The 21,609-nt window shown below is 42.6% G+C and overlaps 1 protein-coding gene across 1 annotated transcript in view; it reads right to left on the bottom strand.

The window, feature by feature from the left end:
* The window catches only part of syne1a (spectrin repeat containing, nuclear envelope 1a), a 137,007-nt gene that overhangs the window by 75,514 nt on the left and 39,884 nt on the right, over positions 1–21,609 (bottom strand). Inside the window, 32 exon segments of the mRNA XM_030721981.1 lie at positions 1,140–1,499; positions 2,791–2,955; positions 3,070–3,379; positions 4,839–5,011; positions 5,278–5,557; positions 5,654–5,815; positions 5,925–6,130; positions 6,461–6,573; positions 7,243–7,450; positions 7,916–8,119; positions 9,388–9,489; positions 9,581–9,763; positions 10,358–10,516; positions 12,500–12,653; positions 12,749–12,928; positions 13,242–13,897; positions 14,023–14,176; positions 15,765–15,952; positions 16,096–16,194; positions 16,276–16,503; positions 17,041–17,197; positions 17,663–17,823; positions 17,916–18,056; positions 18,817–18,981; positions 19,161–19,328; positions 19,410–19,574; positions 19,671–19,779; positions 19,860–20,068; positions 20,195–20,356; positions 20,617–20,751; positions 20,957–21,121; positions 21,369–21,527. Coding sequence (XP_030577841.1) covers positions 1,140–1,499; positions 2,791–2,955; positions 3,070–3,379; positions 4,839–5,011; positions 5,278–5,557; positions 5,654–5,815; positions 5,925–6,130; positions 6,461–6,573; positions 7,243–7,450; positions 7,916–8,119; positions 9,388–9,489; positions 9,581–9,763; positions 10,358–10,516; positions 12,500–12,653; positions 12,749–12,928; positions 13,242–13,897; positions 14,023–14,176; positions 15,765–15,952; positions 16,096–16,194; positions 16,276–16,503; positions 17,041–17,197; positions 17,663–17,823; positions 17,916–18,056; positions 18,817–18,981; positions 19,161–19,328; positions 19,410–19,574; positions 19,671–19,779; positions 19,860–20,068; positions 20,195–20,356; positions 20,617–20,751; positions 20,957–21,121; positions 21,369–21,527 — 6,180 coding nt within the window.

Raw genomic sequence — 21,609 nt, 5'->3', positions numbered from 1 at the left:
ATGAAATATGTACAAGCGCTCTCTCTCTCTCTGTGTGACTCTCACTCACTCTCTGCCTGACGTATGACGATTAAACAACCCTCCCTGCCTGCTCATGTGGACTCGCTGCTCCCGTCTCCCTCTTCTCCTTTCCTCCCTCCTCCTACGGTTCTACTTCTTTCTCTCCCCTCCTCTCTCTCTCCTCTTTCTCTCTTCCTCCTCCCACTCCTTCCACTTATTCCCGCTCACACATTTTTCCTCCAGATGACTCTCTCACGCTCTCTCCCAGTGGAATTCAGCTGACAGCCCTCACAGATGCAGAATTGGTTGAAACACATATAAACAAGCGCGTAACAAAAACAAGGCCGGACACAGGAAACAGGCTGGAGAAGGAGGAGAGCAGGGAGCGGAGGAGGGGGAAAAAAAAACTCCTCCTCTGTTCTTTGACAGTCCCAAATTGAAGAAAACTGGAGAAAGGCATGGCCGAAGAATCCCGGGGAGGAGTATGAGGTTGAACATGTTGGCGTGGCCTTGACAATACAGAGAAATTGTCACTGTAAACATCCTGTGGAGGTTAGAAACAGAGCAGCAGGGGAGGTGAGGAGCACAAGCATCTAAGAAACAACCCCTGCAGCCAAGAAGGACATCTCAGCACACTTCAGTTCAACCGAGTCGGAGTAAAGACAGGAGAAACAATGAGGGAATGTTTGGGAGGGAGAGATAGTGGAAAATAATGGTTTAAAAAAAAACTAAGCAGGGAGGGGTAGAGGGGACAGCAGGGAAGACAGAATGAGCAGAAAACCAGGGAAAGTGATGGGATTGTAGCTGTCACTCGTTCATCATTCCAGTAAAGCTGATTTACAAACTAATCTGTTTTTAGGATTTACAAATAGAATGGATAATTACTGACAGAGAAAGCATAGCTAATTGCAGAGGATGTATGCGTGTGTGTGTCTATGTGCACGTGTCTGTGAGTACTTTCTATTAAACAATGCTAATCATAGGACGGCAGCATAGCCGCTGTCAGCTTTCACCCACCCCAGTGAGTTTTTATTATTAATACTGTTTTGTTTTGTTTTTTAATGCACCATTGTGAGAAAACGAACAGTGACTAATTCAGGCCTTCTGTTGTCATTATGTTTATTTAAATTCTTTAGTACCTTAGCCAGCTGCCATCCCTCCACTGCTTCCTCGCCGTTACTCTGCCCTTCAGCTTTGATAAGCTCCTGGCTCCACCCCCTCAGACGTCCATCAAACATTTTTAACTCTTCCTCCAGTTGGGCGGTGAGACGATCGTATTCCTCTTCCGAGGCCGCAGCAGCGGACAGGGCCCCCTCTAGGCTATCCCGGGCCCTCAGAGCGGCCCCCTCCCATTGCTCCAGAGCGTGGGACAGCGCCCCCAGCTGTCGATCCATGGCCTCGCAGCCTCCCGCCGCCGTGTGCTCCGCTGTGGACGCCGCGCTGCGACGTACCCGGCTGAGGCGGTCTCGGCCCTCCAGGAGTCGACACTCCACACGCTCCTGGAGAGATAAAGAGGGTAGGTAGGTAAGAGGCAAAGTTGCTACGGAAACTGTGGCTAAGGAAACTGCAATCTCTGGCTGTGCTGGTGTCTATTTAAAGCTGCCGTATAGTGTTTTCATCCGATGTCCCCTGCTTCATCACCTTCCATGTTTATCTGTACTTCTTTGATTCAGTCTGTGCAGCAGTTGTTATGATTTCCCGTGTTTTTAATTTCCATATCAGTATTATCTCTCTGTTAGGGATTTTTTTTTCTCCCTCTCCTCTCCTCCCCTCTTCACCTCCATTCCTCTCTAAGGGAAGACAGGCAGATGATGTGAAAAACACTTGAGTGTGATGTGATAGCACTGAGCTGATAGAAGGATTAAAAAGGGAGTAGACAGATACGAAGAGCAACCTTGACACTAAATAAAAAATGAAAACTAGATTGTGCACACAAGACATTAAAGCTCCTCTTCTACTGTAATGGCTCACACAGCATAACTGTGCCAACACACATTTATAATGCGATAATTAGTGCCCATGTGTAAAATTTAAATGCAAATCAATTTTTACTCACATATTTTCTCTCTCCTGTAATCATAAAATTATTGAACAGGGAAAGATTTGGGCATTAAATCCATTGCTCCTTTCTTTTTCCTTTTACATGCGGCTATTATATCGCACTGGCAGTAAAGCATCAGGAGAGACCGAAATATTTTGGCTCTGATATGGGAACAAGCTGAGAAGCAATTCCAATTCTCCACATAATTTGCTCTCCTTCATAGTGAGAATATATTCATAAGATGGGTTCAGATAATTCAGCAATCAGTTATCTTCACAAAAACTGGGTGTGGATTGAAGAAAAACACACACACACACATATTGAAGCATGCAGAACAGTTGAAGACAAAGTGGTCTTAAATTAGTTAAGCATCACTTCAAAACAAGAGTCACTGATACTGCACCATTAATATGAGCTGAATTATTACATCTGTATTATGTTTAGAGAGGTAACCCTTATTACAAATAAGAGATGACTAAGCAAACATATTTGCTGATGAAGATTATATGAGTGGAACAAAGCTCCATTCTACTATGCGCTGTTACCACAGCGTGACATATTTAAATTCCAACAGATTATGTTCAAATAAATGTTGGATTGTTTAGTTGATAATGTCATCAGCATCCATGTATTTGTGTCTTCTCTAGGGCCATATCACTTCATGAATATGGGACAAAATAACCTGCAAACCTCTATGATTTTTTTATGGAAAAACCTTAAGGTGGCCAACAAATTTCTGTCTTCCTTACCCTCACTTCTGTCAGTTTCTTTTTGATGGAGGCGGAGTCTCCTGATGTATCAGACCAGTGCTGTAGCTCCTCCCCTGCAGTCATCAGCCAATCAGTGAGCTCTCTAACTGCCTCCAGGTACTCCTGGTGCTCCAACACCACCGCCTGTGCCAGACGTACTCTCTCCTACAGAATAAACACAGACAATGTGTGTCATATTACCGAATGCACTGATCAAGCTGAAAGAGGTTCAAGGTCATTCAGGTTATAAATTCATGAATAAAGTGACATTCTTTGTACCTCCACCAAAGCCGTGAGGTTGTCAAACTGCACCTGCAGCTGGGTGCGAGCACCATGGTTAAAGCTGGCGTCACCAGTCTTTTTGAAGAGTTCTCTGGCTTTTTCCTCCAGAGTGGACAGTGCCATCTGGTGGTCTTCAAGGTCAGCCAGCAGAGCACGAAGTCTCTCCAGCTGGGAGGCTTTTTCTCTGGGTCCCGGCTGAGGAGTAAGAGGGGCACACACCTCCCGCTCCACAACCTCCATCCAGCACCGCAGCTGGGCAGCACTCTCAAGGTATCCTCCCCACTGGGACACAGTCCACTCTAATCGACTTGAGACAAAACAGCAGATCTCTCTTTAATCCTAGACTTTCACATGTAGTGTAAGAAAATACATGGAGTTTTTATATAAATGTATGCACAGACTGCTTAACTGATATCTTGGCACATAAAAATCACACCTTTTTAAGCCTTTTTACTCTCCTGTACATTTTCAGTGTATTGTATAGCATATTGCAGACCAATGAGAGGGGCAAGAAACGTAAAATGGCAGCAGTACTGGTTTAAAGCCTCTATCCCCTTTTATCAGGAGGTTCAAAACACACAAGGACACAGACACACACCCATAATTTTCCTTGCCATCTGTTACCCCTGCCCGTGCAAATAACGCCAATATCCACATACTCACACACACCTCTAATTCACCTCGCCTCCTGTTATCCGTCTCCCCTTTCAACACAAATACACCCCATGTGTGACCCACTGTTTGCTATCCACCATTTAGTCCCTAATGGGATCAATTTTTTTTCTAGGTGGGGCCATAATTGGTCAATTAGACACACACACACACACACAAACTGATGTACGTGCATGCCGTCACGCACACATGCACGCACGCACGGACGCATTCACACAAACACACCCAAGAGGACATGCTAAAACACATCAGTCACAGTTAGAAAATGAGAGAAATACTTCTCATTATTTATTTAACCTAATGGTAATTAACAGCACTGACACATCAGTCTACGGTGATGAAAATAACGTGTTCCTAAGAGAGGATTTTTTTTTTTGCCAAATCGAAAAATGCCCTCTTCATTGTCCACAGGCAAATGTTTCAGTGCCAGAGAAATGGAAATGGCATTTATATAGTGCTTTTCTAGTTTTACTGACCACTCAAAGTGCTTTAGACTTCAAACCTTATCTTTTTAAAAATTTTTTGGCCACAGCGGCTTTATTTGCAATAGAGGAGAGACAGGAAATTAGGGAAAGCTACAGTTGAAGACATGCGAGCACGCTGGCAAGAGGCCAGGATTCAAACCTGTGCCACCCGCACCACAACGTGGCATATGTATGTGGTCGCTTTAAGCACTAAGCCACCTGGGTGCCAGGATGATCTTAACCACACATTCATACAGTGCTTTTTGAACTTTAAGCACTTTATCCACATCACATCCATGGATGCATTCTAATATGCATATTTTTGCTCTCTGGAACGAGTACTCGGAGGAATCCCATCCATGCACAGGGAGAAAATGCAAACTCCACAAAGAAAGGCCAGGATTCAAACCAGGAAACTTCTCACTGTTGGGTGACAGTGCTAAACAGGCACTAATGTGCCACCCAAAAACATTATTGTCTGCATACTTGTATTGTATAATTGTATGAAAAATTAGTTAAAGGCAGGAATGCTTCTTTAATAATAAGATTATCATTTGTACCCAGTGGGGAATCTAGATATATGGGAATAAGAGTATATTGTAGGTGATTGTTAAAGATGAGTAGATGTACCTGTGGCAACTCATGGCAGTCACAAGTAGTGTAGCCCATGCATCCTCCAATTCCTGCAACTGAGAGCGGACCACTTCCTGCCCGGTGGCGCCATAGCTGCGCAGGGCGAGCTCACCTTTTCCCATTGCCATATTCAGCTTGACCTCCCCCTCTCCCTTCAAAAGCAGGATGTCCTGTGCAAACAGAGCACAGTCTCATGGAACCAGATATCAAGATGTCAAGAGTTAAAAACAAAAACAAAAAAAAAAAAAATATCTTGAGCAAACAGCCCCCTCTTGTGTTCACTTGAAAAACTGTCGATTGTAATAAATGTACCAATATTATGATGAATTACATAAATAAAGAAAATTAAATATCTAAATATGTGATTCTTACAATTACTAAGTATTGTACATAATATTTCATAGAAATTGCAGATGTAGTCTTCTGGTCCTCTCACCTGCACTGTCTCCAGTCTCTGCTCTAACTGTTCTTTGGTCCCCATCGTGCTGTCTACTGTACCCAGTCGTTCCTGGATCTCCTCCCGCCAGCCCCAAACTCCCTGGAGAGTGTCTCCAAAGGCCTGGCTCTCCTGGCAGCCTCGGAGCCTCTCCCTGGCTGCCTTCAGTAGAACCTGGTACTCCATCTGGAGCTGGCCTGTTACTCTGACCTCCACTCCTGACCCCCGGCCTGCCTCAGATAGAGCCTGGGCCTCCTGGCAAAGTCGCTCAATAGACTCCCTTAGAAAAGAAAATGACAAATTACTGTTCTGAATATTCAGTAGATTATGCTGTGGCATGTATAGCATATGGCCACAGACACCCACATATACAAACCTTCTTTCTATCAGTTCTTTATGGAGCTGTTCCATCCTTTCCAGCTCTTCCATGGTGTCTGGGGGTCCTTCTTGGCTTTCTCCCCCAAGAACAGGCTCAGTCTTAAGGCTGAGATCCATCTGCTTCAGCCAGTCTCTTATACCCTGGACGCAGTCATCAAAACTAATGGAAGAGAGGGGAAGGAAGAGGGGAGAAGAAGTAATTAGAGCTATATTTCTATTTAATTTAAATTTGTATAAAAACAAGACATAACTATAAGTGAGGATGATACTTTTTCAGAAGACCAATGCTCTCCTCCAAGTCCAGCAGGCTCTGAGAACAGCCATCCAGGAAGCTCCTCCACTCTCTCTGGCAGGCAGAGAGGCTCTCCTGAACCTGTGCTGCTCCAGCTTTAGGTAGGTGGAGCTGGAGCTTTGCAGCCTCTTTACAAACCTGAGAGAGGCGCTTCTCACCCTCCGATGTCTGCTGAAGAGATACCTGTGAACACAGGATGTGTCTTGAGGTCTAGATTTCTCAGTTTTTTGGGGGTTTTCATCGCAAACCATGTAAATAACTCTGAATGGTTTTTATTTACAAGCCCAGTTTAATCTGAAGCCTTGTGATAGTAAATTTGTGTAAGGTATATATGCCATTATAAAAGTACAGCTTTTTTTACATAATTAATGCAAACTGATTTTGGTTTGACCAAGTTATAGAGCTTGCTGGTATCAACAAGTCAACTTACTTAAAACTTTGAGACTATAATATGCACTTGGGTGCCCTTACAACTGCACAGATAAATACAATATAAAAATGTAACTAACATACCTTTAACCTTTGTAACTTGGCTGCAAGGAGGATAACATCTCCTGACTGGTTAGAGCATTCTTTCAGCTCCAACTTCAGATTTGTAAGCCAGGATTTGAAGTCTTGGACAAGCTCTGCTTCAAGGGACAGAAAGAGCAGATGAGTTAAAAGATGAAAAAAAATATACAGCGACACATTGAGGAAGACGGATATGTTACATGTTATGGCAGGAAAATATTTAAAAGTGAAGAAACCTGAAGGAGAAGTGCGAGAACAGGCAGTGTGTTAAGGCAGATGGAAAGCGTGGGCGTGTCCATGCTATGGAGTGCTAGGTTGCCTTGGCAACAAGCCCAAAATGAGTCCCTCGAGAGCAGATGTGACGAGAGCGGCATTACTCTCCGAGGCACAGGTGTGTGTGTCGGCGCAATGAGAGTGCACCAGTGTACCTGTCAGTGTGTGTCAATGGAGTGTGGGTTGTAGTGGGCGGATTGAGTGCGCTCTGGGGAAAATGTAGGATAATCAACAGCAAATCTGTTGCACTACTAACACGAACAAATGGCTCTGCTTCGTGTAACAGTGCAATGCTTGATTGGGTGATTATGAGAGTTTAAGTGTTATTAAAATTTAAATTTCTCCTCATCAGGGAATAAGTTATAGTGGCTACTTACTGTTACTGCTAGATAAAAATCGCTCAGGGTACCAAAATGAAGACAAACCGTAAAATTCATTAAACAGCTGACACACCATCAGGACTAAACTCTAACCTCGCCGACAAAATCCAGACAAAACTGATGATCTCTTACTGTTGAAATGGAGCTGCAGCCCATCCTGCAGGTTTCCTCTGGCCTTGGCGCAGCGTTGGGAAACAGTCTCGGTTCGCTTGGCAATGGAGGTGAGATCAGAGGAGAGGCGTGACAGCTCCTCAGAGGGATGTGATCTGCACAGAGCAGTCAGGGCATCTCTAGCCGAATCCATGTCTGCCCTCTGCTGCTGCACGACACTCTGTAGGTCCTGGAAATGGACCACAGTGAGAAATGAATGCAAATAACTGAATATGTATATTTGTATGTTTTCTATATCTGTATGTGTTGTACTGTGTCTATCCTGCAAAACTGTCTTCAGGCAACAATCTCTGCTAGCTGAAAGGATGCTGCTCTGTTGTTGACTTGACATCTGTCCTCCAGATGAGGATCATAAATGAGGACAGAAGTTTTGTTTTAGGGATCAAAAAGGGTGTCATGTAAACATTTCTTTCCTTCTTTACTGTACTACACCACCTAGGGTGCTCAAATTTTTTACCAGGGAAATATTTTTGAGAGTTTCCTGCTGTAATAACGACATTTAAAACATTATTTGTTACTATAATCAATAATGTAACTAATTAGGTAAACGACTACTTATAGGTGTGTAGATAAAAAGTTTGTACAGTTCTTAGTGACTTTTTGTGTCACACTGAAGGAACTGATAGCGCCATACCTTAACTGTCCCAATGTCTTCAGGGGAAGTAGTTTCAGTGAGGTCCGATAAGGAACCCTCGACTGCCTCCAGCCGCTCGGCCATCTGGGACATGAGGTCCTCGAGTCGCTGTTTCTGGAAGCTGAAGTAGGTCAGAGTGTGCTTGGCCTGATTGTACACCTCCTGTGCATGGGCCATTTTCTTCCTCAGATCGGACTCCAGGACCTGGTTTGACAGAATCCGTTTTAGTCACATTTAAACAACACAAAAGTATGTTTAATTTTCAGTGCAGTACCATGTTGGTTAATGTCCTCCATAGCAATACTTATTTGTAGAATTTAAGTCGATCATGATACAATATGGAGCAGCAAGTCCATGAATAAATCATATGCACACTATCCACATGAACACATCAAACAATAATAATAAGGCTTCAAAAACACAGATAAAGGTAAATTACACAGGCATCAATGACCGTGGTAATGTCCAACATCACAGAGACATGTATTATGTAAAAGAAGTGCAGAAATCAAAGTGCATCTGTCACGTTCACATACATAAATATCAGGCTACATTTTTGAATGAAAATGTGGTTCAGACTGATCCACACAATACTCTTCCAGGCAGTCAGCAACAGGGGGCATTAGTACTCCTGCACAGGACTGAGGAAAGTGGAGGGGAGAGGGGGTATAGCATAGCAAATTAATTAGTAGAATAATGAAGATAAATGTGGCTGCTGCTAATGTGCTGAACTGCAGTAAGGAGGGAAGGCCATGAAAGAGCCCATAATTGAAAAGTATGGTTAGGCTATCACAAAAAAAAACAAAAAAAACAACAACTTTTATCCTCAGCTGTTATGAGCTAAAAATAAATAAGTAAATAAACTGTATTGTATTGTAAATGGGTGTAAAAAAGATCAAACAGACACTCAGTTACACTGTATTTCACCACAAAGCTTGACTAACATACTAGCAGTGACCCTGCCACTAGCTACAGCAGTTAAGTGGCCCCCTCCTTTTCTCTGCCACAGCTGTCACCTAATCCTCCTGATGTGTCTCTGTCACACAACCCTCCCGGTATATCTGTGTTTATATTAATGCACTGAGCTTCAGTACACTGTGCAACATTTGCAACTCTCTATCCTCTCAAAGGTATTTTTGATGCTCTTACTGGTAACATAAGTGCACAACAGCAGTGGCAACAGGTGTGGGAGATATGAGGGTTACTGCATACAGGAAAACCGAATCAAGACGTGGAGACTGTTGTATCGTGGACTAGGTATCTTTTTCAAAATAGTTTCATACCTAGTTTGAATAAAACAGCCTTTTTATTCTATATGCATAGACCACACATGGTCAGAGAAGCAGTTTGGGATTTTCTGGTATGTGAGTTACACCAAATGAGAGACAAAACATTCATTTCACATTTTGTGGCTTTAATTCTTGATCAATAATAATTCCCCCTGTTATTTTTCTCTTCTCCTACATATTCACCTGCATTTGTAATGGGATTTCCTGCAGTCGTGCTCGATCCTTCAAATCTGTCACTCTCCCCTGCAAAACATCCAGCATCTGCTCCCTCTTTTCAACCTCTGCCTATGAGTCAAAGTTCAAGACAATTAAAACACATCCACTATCACCTCAACGAACATTTATTTACACACACTTTCACGCAGCGTATTCTGACCTGAAAGGTCACAAGGTGGGCCTCAGTCTTCTCCTTGTCACTGAGACTGGCGACGGCGTCGGTTAGATCGGCGATGGAAGTGGCGGTCCATTGGTTGATGTCCTGCTCCATGGCCTTGAGGTTATCCCAAAGTGTCACACAGTAGCTTAATCTTTCTGTGTTGGTTTGTATTTTCTCTGAGATCTTAAAAAAAAAACACAGACCAGCAGACTATGTGAAGTAAGAGAATACATCTCAATCAAGAGGAAAGGAAGGCCCACCTCCTTTGTGTTTGGCTTTCTCTCTGTAACAAGGGATGGTATGCTTTACAGGGAGATGGAAGAAAATCGCAGCCTAATTAGTCTGACAGATGTGCGAGTGAGAAGCGAGAGAGACAGGCAGAGAGGCAGATAACCTGTCTAGACTTGTTTATTTTTCTGTCTCATTTGACAGCTGAGCAGCCAACAACATCCCAAAAGAGGAGAAAATGTAGATAAAAGAAAAGAAAAAGCAGAGGAAAAAATATAATTGAAAAAAGTGGCGGTGCAGGTGCTCACAACATAACTGTTTTTTTTTTTTAATAGTCAGCAAACAACAGACTTGTTCATGGCCTTTTTTAGTTATCGTATTTCAGCCCCAGACTCAGAGAAAACAACATTTAGAGTCTGTGGAAAATTTCTGAATTTCAATTTGGCAAATTCTGGGCAACTTGTTCATGTTACAAAAATATTTTTCTTCAACACCTGAAACAACAGAATGTCAGTATTATACATTTATCTGTACTAAAGCACCACTCACCACTAGCCACTGGTCTCTGAGTGTCTCCATGTCTCTCTGGATGGAGCACATTTCACAGTTGGGAACCTTCTCCATCTCTCTCTGCAGATCCTCAACCGTCCTGATGAGCTGGTCCATGTCTTCCTGTTTTTCTCTCAGCTCATCTTGGATGGTCTTGTGCTACAGAGAACGCAGCAAAGGCAATGACAACAGGCTCTCATAGGAGGGAGAGACACAGTACAATGTGGAGGTTAGAGGGGGATTTCTGAGATTCTGAAACAAATATTCCTCTTTTTCTTTTGGCTGCTCCCTTTAGGGGTTGCCGCAGTGGGTCAACTGTCTCCCTCTCACCCTATCTCTAGCATCCTCCTCTGTCACACCAACCCTCTGCATGTCCTCCTTCACTGTCTCCATGAATCTTCTCTGTGGTCTTCCTCTTTACCTTCTTCCTGGCAGCTTCATATTTAACATCCTTTGTCCAGTATATCCACTATCCCTCCTCTACACACGTCCAAAGCATCTCAGCCTTGCCTCTCTAACTCTGGCTCCAACCTGAGCTGTTCCTCCGATGTACTCATTTCCAATCCCATCCATCCTGGTCAACGCTGCCACCTCCAGCTCCACCTCCTGTCTTTTTCTAATATACAATAAAAACAGTCAACCCCCAGTGAAAGCTGTGAATCCTTAACTTCATCCAGCCATCTATTTTCATCTGCTCATCCAATTCAGGGTCACAGGGGGCTGGAGCCTATCCCAGCTGCCATAGGGTGAGAGGCAACTTATCAGACTAATTTCCCTGATGGATTGAGAAATTCTTCCATCTCTTCAGCAAAAACAGATTAAAAACTCAGAAAATGCCACATAAAGCTGATTTTTCTTCTTAGCTCATAAAAACATTTGTACATAGTTTTTATATGAGAACAATAAATCATACTTGGATCTATGATATCAGGTTTTAACAGTAATTAAATCAGCCCCCCTTATTTTTATTGCAGACATTTTGACTCATCATAGCAGAAAAATCGCAGGTTACAACAACTGAGATCCATCAAAAGTCCCAGCAAGTCATGACAGTGAGCCAACCAGGGACACTGAAACTCCAGATACACTTCTTAATAGAAATGTTGAAAAAAAAATTAAAGTTCTTACTCTCATTAGTTTATCTCAAAAACTTCTAACTTCTTCTAATATTATACCCAAAATTTATGATGATGTTATTTTTCATTTTCCCTATATGAAATCATGGATGGCAGCTAAAGACTGTTTTGGAAGGAGAGTAAAATGTTTTAATTCAATGTATGAATCTTAAATAGTCAAAGAAGATTTTATGTTTCTGGCCAAGTAAGCATGTGTCCTGGGTGCCATTACAACAATCCATATTCACAGAGCCACAGTACTACATCGTAATGGAAAATTTTACTTTAACCTCTTATATGTTGTTCAACTAGGGAGTAGGTGTGACCATGAAGTGACCGGTAGGCTGTAAAAACTGTCTAGATGACCATTCCCTTATCTGTAACCTACATACACCCTTCCTCTCTCAGGACCCTCTGTGTTAATGGGGTCACATTCGTTAGTTTTATTTTCCTTCTGGTTAATTTCTCTTTATGCAGGGAGGGACATGTAACTGGGAGAGGATCTGCTCTTCTTTATGGGTGGGTTAAGGAGGGGGAGAACAGGGGGGGTGTAAAAGGGTATAAGTACATTGTGTTTCTGTGTAAGATTCAGAATTCATTCATGCCCCTCTGGGGGTAAGGGGATAACTTCTCCTCGTACGAGTAATAAACCATGTAAAGGAATCTTGTCTCTCTCATTTGATAAATAAATTTCCATAACAACATACCTGCCTTAAAAAAACTGAAGGACTTTGCTCAAGTAGTTTCCTACATAAAGGAATTTTAAAATGGTCCCTCAAAAAACAATGCTAGAAAAATATATAAAAAAAAAGGCTTACAGTCGTCCCTTAAATTATTTCTATATGTATTTATTTATTTTGAGAAAAATAATGACAGTAGGAACCTGAAATTTTGCATAATTCCTATCAAGAAGTCTATCTTTACCTTGGATATTTTTTTTCAAAGCAAATCTATGACAGTTAATTTGATGCACTGACAGAATAATTCAATAACAATACTTTTCTGAGAATTAACGCAAAATACTGACTTGTGTGAAAGTCCTTTTGGCCTCCTGAGCACTGTGGTTGTGGTCAGGCAGATTGTGAGCTACAGTCTGAGCATTATCCACGAGCGTGGTGAGGATCGACTTCAGGAGGTGGAACTGGCGAAGAAGATCTAACACAACTCCACTGTGTTCCTGACTGTGAAAAGAAATCAGAAAAGGTCAAAGATATTATTTATTAAGTAAGTGACAATGGGTGGAAAAAACAAAACAACAACAGCAACAACTCTTTACCCATTGATGATCAGAGTCCTGACGTTATCCCAGGCTGTCTTCACCAGAGCTACCTCCCTGAGTGCTTCTCCTGCCAGCTCACTGTCTCTCTGGGCCAGCTGGTTTCCCTTCTCTTCTAACCACCTTTGGGAGTGCTGCAGGGACAGGAGCTCATCCTCCAGTTGGACAAAGAAACGCAGTCTGGGAGAATAGATGCAGAAGAAAACAATGGAGATTACTAGCTGATTCCAACATATTATATCTCAGTTTTCAGGAGATTAAATGTGTCTGGCTGTAGTTTGGATTTAGTAATAGACAGCAGACTCTGGCATACAGTAGATCTTTGAATCAAAAGCTTACAGTAGGCACCTGAAATACAAAAAGTAGAAAAGAAGCAAAGACTGATAGGAATATTTCTACTGAAAGCCTACATTATCCACTGATGCCAACTATGCTGATACTATGAATATAATGTATTTACTGGTCTGAAGTATCTTGATTAAAATGTACAAACCTGCTGTGAAAGGCCTGTACAGAGCTCTCTCTGGCCCCCTCCTGTCTTGCATCATCTTCCAGTTTCTTCAAATTCTTCATCACCTCTTCTCTCCTTTCTCTGAAGGAGCTCCACAAGGCTCCTAAAGCATCTGCTTCACTTTGTCTCCACCCCACACCCCTCTGTACCTCCTCCAGAGCCATTGTCAGGGCAACTGCCTGTCCTCTGCAAGATGTTCTTCCCTGAGGATGGCTCACATCTTTAGAGCCCCTCCACTCTGCTCCACACAGATGCAGATGTGCTTTGCTCAGCTGCCCATCTAACCCTACAGCTTCAGCCTCAAGACGCGCCACTTCTTTAGCCACCTCTCCTATTTCACGATGCAGCTCTTCAGCTTTGGAGCGGTCCCAGCTCCCCCTGCCCTCCACGGCCTCGTTAAGGCGACGCACAGCCTTTGCGGCCATTTTATGCTTCTCAAGGAAAGTGTTTAACTCAGTCAGGCACTCTTTACGAAGAAGCAGGAGACGCTGGGATTCACTGAGGGGTTGCAGGCCATCCTCTCTCCATGCTTGGAGCTGCTGTTGGGCCTCTGGGGTGGAGAAGCAAAGTAGGGAGGACTCTCTTTCATGGAGCGTCTCTCTCAGTGATGCATTCTCCCGTAGCTGTGTCTCATGCTCCTGCAACACAATTGTTCAATTAGACACATTTATATTAGCTCCAACAGCAATCGATACAAACTTGTTTACTGTAATTGCCCCAATATACAAAGCCTATGAAGGACAGCAAATTATTGATCTCTCACCTTCAGCTTCATAATTGCAGCCTCAAGATCAGCAGTATCAACCTGGGAGGAGTTTCTCAAGACAGACAGGAAGTTTTCACTCCACTGGGTAAGGGCCAGCAGTGCCTGATCAAACTGCTCCAACTGCTCCAACTGCAGCTCCAGCAGCTTTATTCTAAAGGTGAGGGGGAGAACAGCTTGGACTGAGAATATGGAAGTGATTATTGAACATTTTCATGGCATAAATGCAAAAATCCCTTCATATAACCCAGATGTAAATAAACTATATTAAAAAATACCTGTGTGATATGCTGTTCTTCACAGAAGCACATCTCTCCTGTAGTTGTGTGAGATCATCACTGAGCTCCTGAATACGAGCTTCAGGTGCTGTGGGGTACAGACAAAGCCCAAGATTCACGAGACCCTGAAGGAGAGCTTCGTAGGATGCCGTCTCCGTCTGCATTTCCTGGATAGGTATAAAATTAAATGCAAATCAGATACAAGAACAAAACCTTCCTGTGAAGACAAATAAAAAAAAGCAAAATGATCGTACCTGCACATTTTGCAATTCATTCCTAAGCTTTACTTTATCGGCAGAGAGCAGCTCAGTGTCTGGGCAGCACACAGACTCACACCTGTCCAGCCAGCTTTTCATAGACAAATTTTCCTTTTCGTATCTGTAGATTCAGATGTTGCATGTATTAAAATCAACAAATATATAAGTTGCATCCCCCTAGGATATCAGTTAGTTCACACACAATTACATGCACAGAGCACAGTTTGTCCTTTTTTTAATCTGACCCAAGCTTACTATCAGTGACAGGGTCATAATGGGGCAACCATATCTTGCCAGTACACCCAGTGCTGGAAGTAATCCCTTATACATACACCTGCAGGAGACAGGATGAGGCTAACTGCAGAGACACAAAGCCACACACACACACAAACAGACACACAAAAACGGCTGAAGTTTAGAGGCAAAAACATAATTGAGTTCATTTCGAAAAGAGTCACCGGCTGGGTAAATAAAAGGAAGCACTAAAGCTTGGGCAATTTAAACAGCTACCATGTGGCTAGATCATTATTTTCTCCTCACGCTTAAACAGAAAAGAAACAATCACTCCAGTGAAGGACTATTGTGTGACAAAGAAAGCGATAAGAAAAGCATATAATTAGAATAGAAATGCACTGGCTGACAGGAGGACAGACAAGATCTCGCTCTTCCACATCACACTAAGATGAGATACTGATTCAGAGGAATAAAGAGGAAACTGGCACAGAGAGAAGGATTCAGCAGAAAGAGTACACGCACAATAAAAAGGAAAATGGCAATGTTTATACAACTGTAATAAGATACTGTAGGGGTGAGCAGGGCCCAAAGGAGACAGCAGGTTTTTCTCAAAAAACATCTTATAATATTTTTATAAATATACTTATGATTTTCATTGTGACAAAATTTTAAATAATCAAACAGGCCTCTAGGTGTTGAAGGGACACACACACACGCACACAACTGCTTCACGCCACAGGAGTTGGCACTACATAAACTCTAAACCCATGATGACTAAACAGAGAAAACTTCACACAACACAGTGGACAGTGACTCATGCCTTCAGCTGATAATAAGGCGGCAGAAACTGGGAATCGGCAACAATAACGCTCTTTTCTCATTGTCTAAAGTGAATCACTGACATTTTCTGAACTAATATTAATTTTCCAAATGGTCTAGGACAAAAGCAAGCATAATTTACTGTTTACTGTACCTCTGCCACAGAGCAACAAGGCTCTCTAAAGTAGATTGTGTTTCCGCAGCCTTTTCCATTAACTCTCTCTGCTGCTTCTGGAGGTTAGCCACCTCTTCCTCCAGCTGGCTGCCCTCTCCGAGCCTCTTTGTGGCAGAACACAAGGCCATAAGCCTGGGCTTCAGCTGCTCAACACTCTGGCAGACCTCCTGGGGTAAATAAAAAAATACTTGCTATGAACTCCACAATAAGCAAACCCTTGAAGATACAACATAATAACATGGCACCATACTGAAATGGAAACCAACGATCCTTGTTAGTATATCAAAAAGGGATTAATTTGTGCTCTTACCATGTGATCCTGGAGGATTTTGTATGTCTCTGATGATGATACGCAGTATGTGATCGGACAGTCCAGTTTTTCTTTCAGGTCACTAACTGTTTTCTTAACCTGTAAAAAAATAAACATGTCAGTTTTTATTATGTATTAACATACCTTTTATAAAGTCATAAATTATGTGATGCTCCAAACCTGTTCAAGATTATCATTGCATCTCTGCCTGTAGGAGGCGCTCTGGTTGAGCTGTACACCAAGCCGCTCTACTGTCCCCTTCAGCTCTTCCCAGTATTGTCTCGCCTGGATAAGTTGCGCCCGGATGCGACCGGCCTCCCCAGGGGTCACAAACCTGGACAGGGCCTCACAGTCAGCCTCCATGTGGGCAAGAGATGCCTTTTTCTCCTCTAAAGTGTCCCCCACAGCCTGGAGAAATGTAATAACAGGAATTTCAATGAGGGGAAAGTATACAGGAAATTACTGAAACGAAAGAGTGAAAAAATGGCAGAATATGGCAGTCTCTTTTTTTCTAAAGACCATCATGAGATTGACAAGTCTGGGATTAGGAAAGGCAAGATTATATTTTATTAAATATGATCAATTTATTTCTTTTATATTCCAGCTTCTGCTGCAGCACTGACCCAATTTCCCTTGGGGTTTGATTAAAATTTAATCTCATTTCATCATAATCTTAATGATCTTGAACCCACAGTGATACTGTAAACTACAGGCATAAGGCCAGCCAGCAATGTGACTCAGTTTAATTGAAGCTACCAAAAAATATGATGAGTATCTGCTTCTGAAGATATGAAAAATACTTAAGGAGGTGTCTGGAAAATGACTACAGTGTGCAGTGAACTGCCTCGCCTTTGACTGAATCCAATTAGAAACCCCACCCAGAGCACAAGATAAAAAACAAGGTACAGAATGAAATGCTGTGATAGAAATATAGACCTGACATACCTCTACAGTGCTGATGTGTTTGTCTAAAGGATCAGAGGAGGAGAAAATGTTGACAGCCTCCAGCTCCTTCTGTTTCTGATTGATCCAAAGAGAGAAGGCCCCCGATTCACTGCTGAAGCGCTCCCACCACACAATTATCATCTCCAGCTGGACAACACTGGGACACACGAGATTAGGCAACAGCCCAAGGTCATAATATTGGAATGAAAACAAACAAGCAGACAATAGCATAAATGCAATCTGCAGGTGAATGCCAGACAGACACCATATGTTGGCAAAATATGATTTTACGTGTTTGTGCTTTACTTTTGTTCAGACTAATATCACAAGTCTGTTCTCACACTTAGAGCACTTTATGGGGCCTGTTGGTTAGGGCCCATGCTACATTTGATTTCTGGATTTCCAGACTTTTGTTGCTCATCCTCATCTCTATTTCCACATTTTCTGTCTGTATCTCCAATGATACTACCATGCAAAAACAGTATTATAGAAAATATTCCATATAAGAGGCAGGGAGTAAGCTCTTTGCAGTTTTGTTATTGCCTAGATTTTATTCTTCAAACTATAGATTTTAAGAAAAATTACAGTATATTACATTGTATTGCAAGAGGATGGGACATACTTCTTGCTGAGCTGGTCTTGAAGTCGTGCGACTGCTTCTCTGGTGGACTGTGCCTGCTGCAGGAGGAGAGTCTGATTCTTCGGACCGAGTAGAATGTCTTCTGCCTTCTCTAATAGAAGATCTGCTCGTACAGAGTACTCCTCAACCTCTGTGAAGAGCTCCTATAGACAAAAACCAAGCAATTATATAACACGAGCACATACAGGCCCAAAAAAACAGAATATGCATGCATGCATGTTTTGCACATACACACCTTGTCATGCTCCAGCTCAATTTTCAGGCTTTCCAAGCTGTTGAAAATAAGTTCTCTGTGTAACTCATTGCTGGTATTGCTGATAAATCTCCAAACTGTTTCTCTTTCTGCTTCGAAATTTTGCCAGGAGCTCAGCGTTGCCTTGAAGTGACAAAGAAATAAAAGAGTAATGTTAGCAGGTACAAATCCGTACCTGATGATTACATGCACAGTCTCACACAGAGGAGATGGGTACTGTAATATTTACTACCATTCTGCTAGAATCATCTGTAAGTATTTAAACATTTATGACCTGCTGCCTTAAAACACCCTGATAACTTTTACTTCTGCAGTTTCTACCAAAAATCAAACACAGTGTTAGTTCAAGCAAGGCCACAGTCAAGCTCAGCTGCAATCCTAGCGGTTGATCATAATGGCAGCTCACATCAGCTGAGGGTTCAGCTAAATCTCATATAGGCTGCATTATTTAGGCTGCTTTAGCCTATCTATTGTAAAACTGCTGCTTTCTGCAACCTGCTTTGCAGCTCATCTCATCCCCAGCTCCTCTTTTTCATGCTGTGTCTGACTTACTTTAAATTCTGTTGCTGCTCTGCTCTTTACAGGAAGTGTTGCTGCTACTGTCCCATTCAACAACAATTTAATGTAATCAAAAATGTGATGTTTATAATGGCTGTCTGCCCGCTGTGGAAATTTTCATGCAGAAAGATTTTCTGATCAATTCGAGGACAATGACAAGTCTACAAAGAAATCACAAAGTAACAGATAAAAAAAACTTAAGGTGCAGCATAACAATCAAGTGGACTAATCAATGATCCCAGCAGGGCTGTGTGTGGATGATCAATGACGCTCTCACATGCAAACACCAGGACACTGACATGAGAAAAATCCTGGCTTTGCCTACCTGCAGATTTTGCTCCTTTGCCCCTGATTTGTGGTCAGCCTCAATGAAAGCCCCTTCCAGCTCCTGCAGAGATTGACTGAGCACCTCCCCTTTCTGCAGCTGGCGGCAGTGGGACACCAGAAGCTCTGCCTCTCTCCTGTTAGCATGCAGGCGCTTTAGGTGTTGCTAAAATACACACAGACATGAAAGCAACACACTATTTTATGAGGAGTCTTGAGTTTTCTTTTCTTTGCTCACCTCATCCATAATGTAAACTGTTAAATTATTGAATTAAATACATAAAAGACATTTCAAACTTGGACACTGAGTTTTTAAATGTGAGTTTGTGCTAAACACCTAAGTACCTGGTGAATAAGATAAAGTTGTTTGGCTTCCTCCAGACCCTCAGCATTCAAAATTCTGCTGATCTGCTCCTCACCCTCCTTTTGGGCCCTCAGAACCTCCTCCAGAGCACCATGCACCTCATCTCTCAGCTCCTCATACTGGAACATAGCAGAGCCCTCTTCACCCAGCTGTGGCAGAAAGGCATCAGATCAGCTTTTAATGAAACGTCACAATAAGGAAGAAAATGTTCAGCACTTATCCTGAAATACCTGACAGAGTGAAGAGAAGACTGCCCGCAAGTCAGTTGAGAGTTTAGCCAAAGCTGTTCTCTGCCTTTGGACTTCCACTTCAGAGCTAACATCAGACAGCACAGCAAGGCGGCTCTTGAGCCACAGCAGACTCTCCTCTCGAGTGTCCACTGCTTCCTGTAGTGCCTGACGGAAGCACAAAGACAGGGATGCATGTTAACTGAAGTTGAATTATAACTTAATCTCAGTGCCTAGAGCAGCAATTGAAGTGCACTAGCTCACCTGAACAGCAGCATCAAGTTGCTCCTGATGACTGGAAGTTATTGCAGTCTCTCTTAAGAGCCTCACCTGCCTTTTCTGAGATGAGAGCCAATCAGAAAGCTCACAGAACCTACAAAAAAAAAAGGATCACTGAGTTCTGAATTTGCTTGTAAGTACAGTGAGATCTGCATCTTTTTTGATCATCTTTACCTTTCATTCCACTCTTTCCATTTATCAGGGTGTTGCTCCAGCTTAAGGTGGGTGCTCTTTATCTGCTCATGAATTTCTTCTACAGCCCTTCTAGTGCAGTCAAGCATTCGATAAGCCTGGTCGTTGTCAGGCAACTTATAACACATATCCTCCATGTTTCTAATCCTCTTTTCACACAAAGTCAGAGGTTTGCGTTCCCTGAAGAAAGTCTGGAGAAAAAAAGCAGAAGAAAATTAAAACATGAGAGACTTCAGAATGTCAACGATGACAACGTTAAGTGATTTTGTCTTTTTCAGTTTAATCTGTTCAAAATTTTCACCAAACCCGAGACTCACTCTGTGCTCTTTGATCACTCGCTCGCTGGTGCAGGTGCCTGACAGGGCTTGCATTTCTCTGTCCAGCTCAGCTCTGCAGTCTTGTAGGATCACAGCGACTCGGCTTTGCTCCACCTCCACCTTGAGACGGAGCAAGTGAGATGGTACCTCGCTCTGAATGTCCTGAAAAAAGATGAAGTTGAGACAAATCATAGAAGACCCAATCACTCTCGTTTCAATGTCAGAGATAAAAAGTTCTCTGGACTGCCTGCAAATAAACACAGAGAGGGTTGCATTTTTATCTAACCAGGTTAATTGGAACCAGACCGGAGGGAATCTATTGAAGCCAAAGGTTTTCCTGGTTAGGTTAATGAAATAGTGGTTATGTGCCTCAAGAAATGCACAGTAATTAGTGAGAGTGTTAAAGCATGGTGACCTCTGACCTTCCAGAGTTTGTGAAGCCTGCGGACAGTTTCTTGCAGCCCCTGTTGCTCGTCCTGTGGTAGGATGTCCGTGAGCTCATCACACGCTTTCAAGAACACGCTCAGCACCCGTTGGTCCAGTTGTCCAAAAAAATCCTGCATTATAAAAACACAAGCGTGAAATAAAAGTGGCATTTCAGCACTGCTTTGGATCTAACATCACACAAGATAGAGCAGAAGTTAGTCAGGAATGTTAACAATCCCCCTTTCCATTTAAAAATGTATTTAGATAAAAGAAATGCTTCTGCAGATTAGCTGCAGCTTTTACAGACATGCTTAGAGGTTACAGATTTAATCTTACAGAGTGTTTCTTTAATAATTCCTCAGCATCTCCAGTCTCTCTCAAGCAACCCTGAGCCTTCTTCAACACTCTCTCCAGCTCTTGTCGTGATTCCTCAAATCTCCTCCTCAGGCAGTTGTTGGCCTCTTCCTGCCTTCTCCATTCCCCAACCTCCTTCAGCAAAGCCTGAGAGGTTGGATGGTGGTTAGCAGTGATTATAATGGGTCTCCTCGGTAATACAGTGTAATTACATTATTTGTCCCACATCAAGCAAATGAACAGTGACACACATGGTGGATAAGTCTGATCTGCATGGATCCTTTAGGGTGTTTTGGTGTTCTTGTAATCTCTGTGGTATAATAATCAGTATTGTGGTTTTGATTGGCACATGTATTTGCATGTAATGCATGTAGCATGTATGTCTACCACTAACCTGTGCCGAGCCCTGAATTTCAGCAACTCTCTTTTGCAGCAATGACGTATCGAAGTTTCTGAGCACCTTACTGGTGGAGAGCGCCCTCTGCAGGGTGTGGTGGTTCCTCTCAATCACTGATAAACATCGTTTACAGCTTTGCTGCTGATTTAACAAATCCTGAGAGAAAAGGGGAAATAAAACATAAAAAAATGTTAATTGTATTTAGAATATCCATCGAGCCATCCATTTGCTTATCTGG

Source organism: Archocentrus centrarchus, chromosome 24 (genome assembly GCF_007364275.1).
Source record: "Archocentrus centrarchus isolate MPI-CPG fArcCen1 chromosome 24, fArcCen1, whole genome shotgun sequence".
Classification (NCBI taxonomy): domain Eukaryota; kingdom Metazoa; phylum Chordata; class Actinopteri; order Cichliformes; family Cichlidae; genus Archocentrus; species Archocentrus centrarchus.
This window is presented reverse-complemented; position numbering and strand designations above follow the sequence as displayed.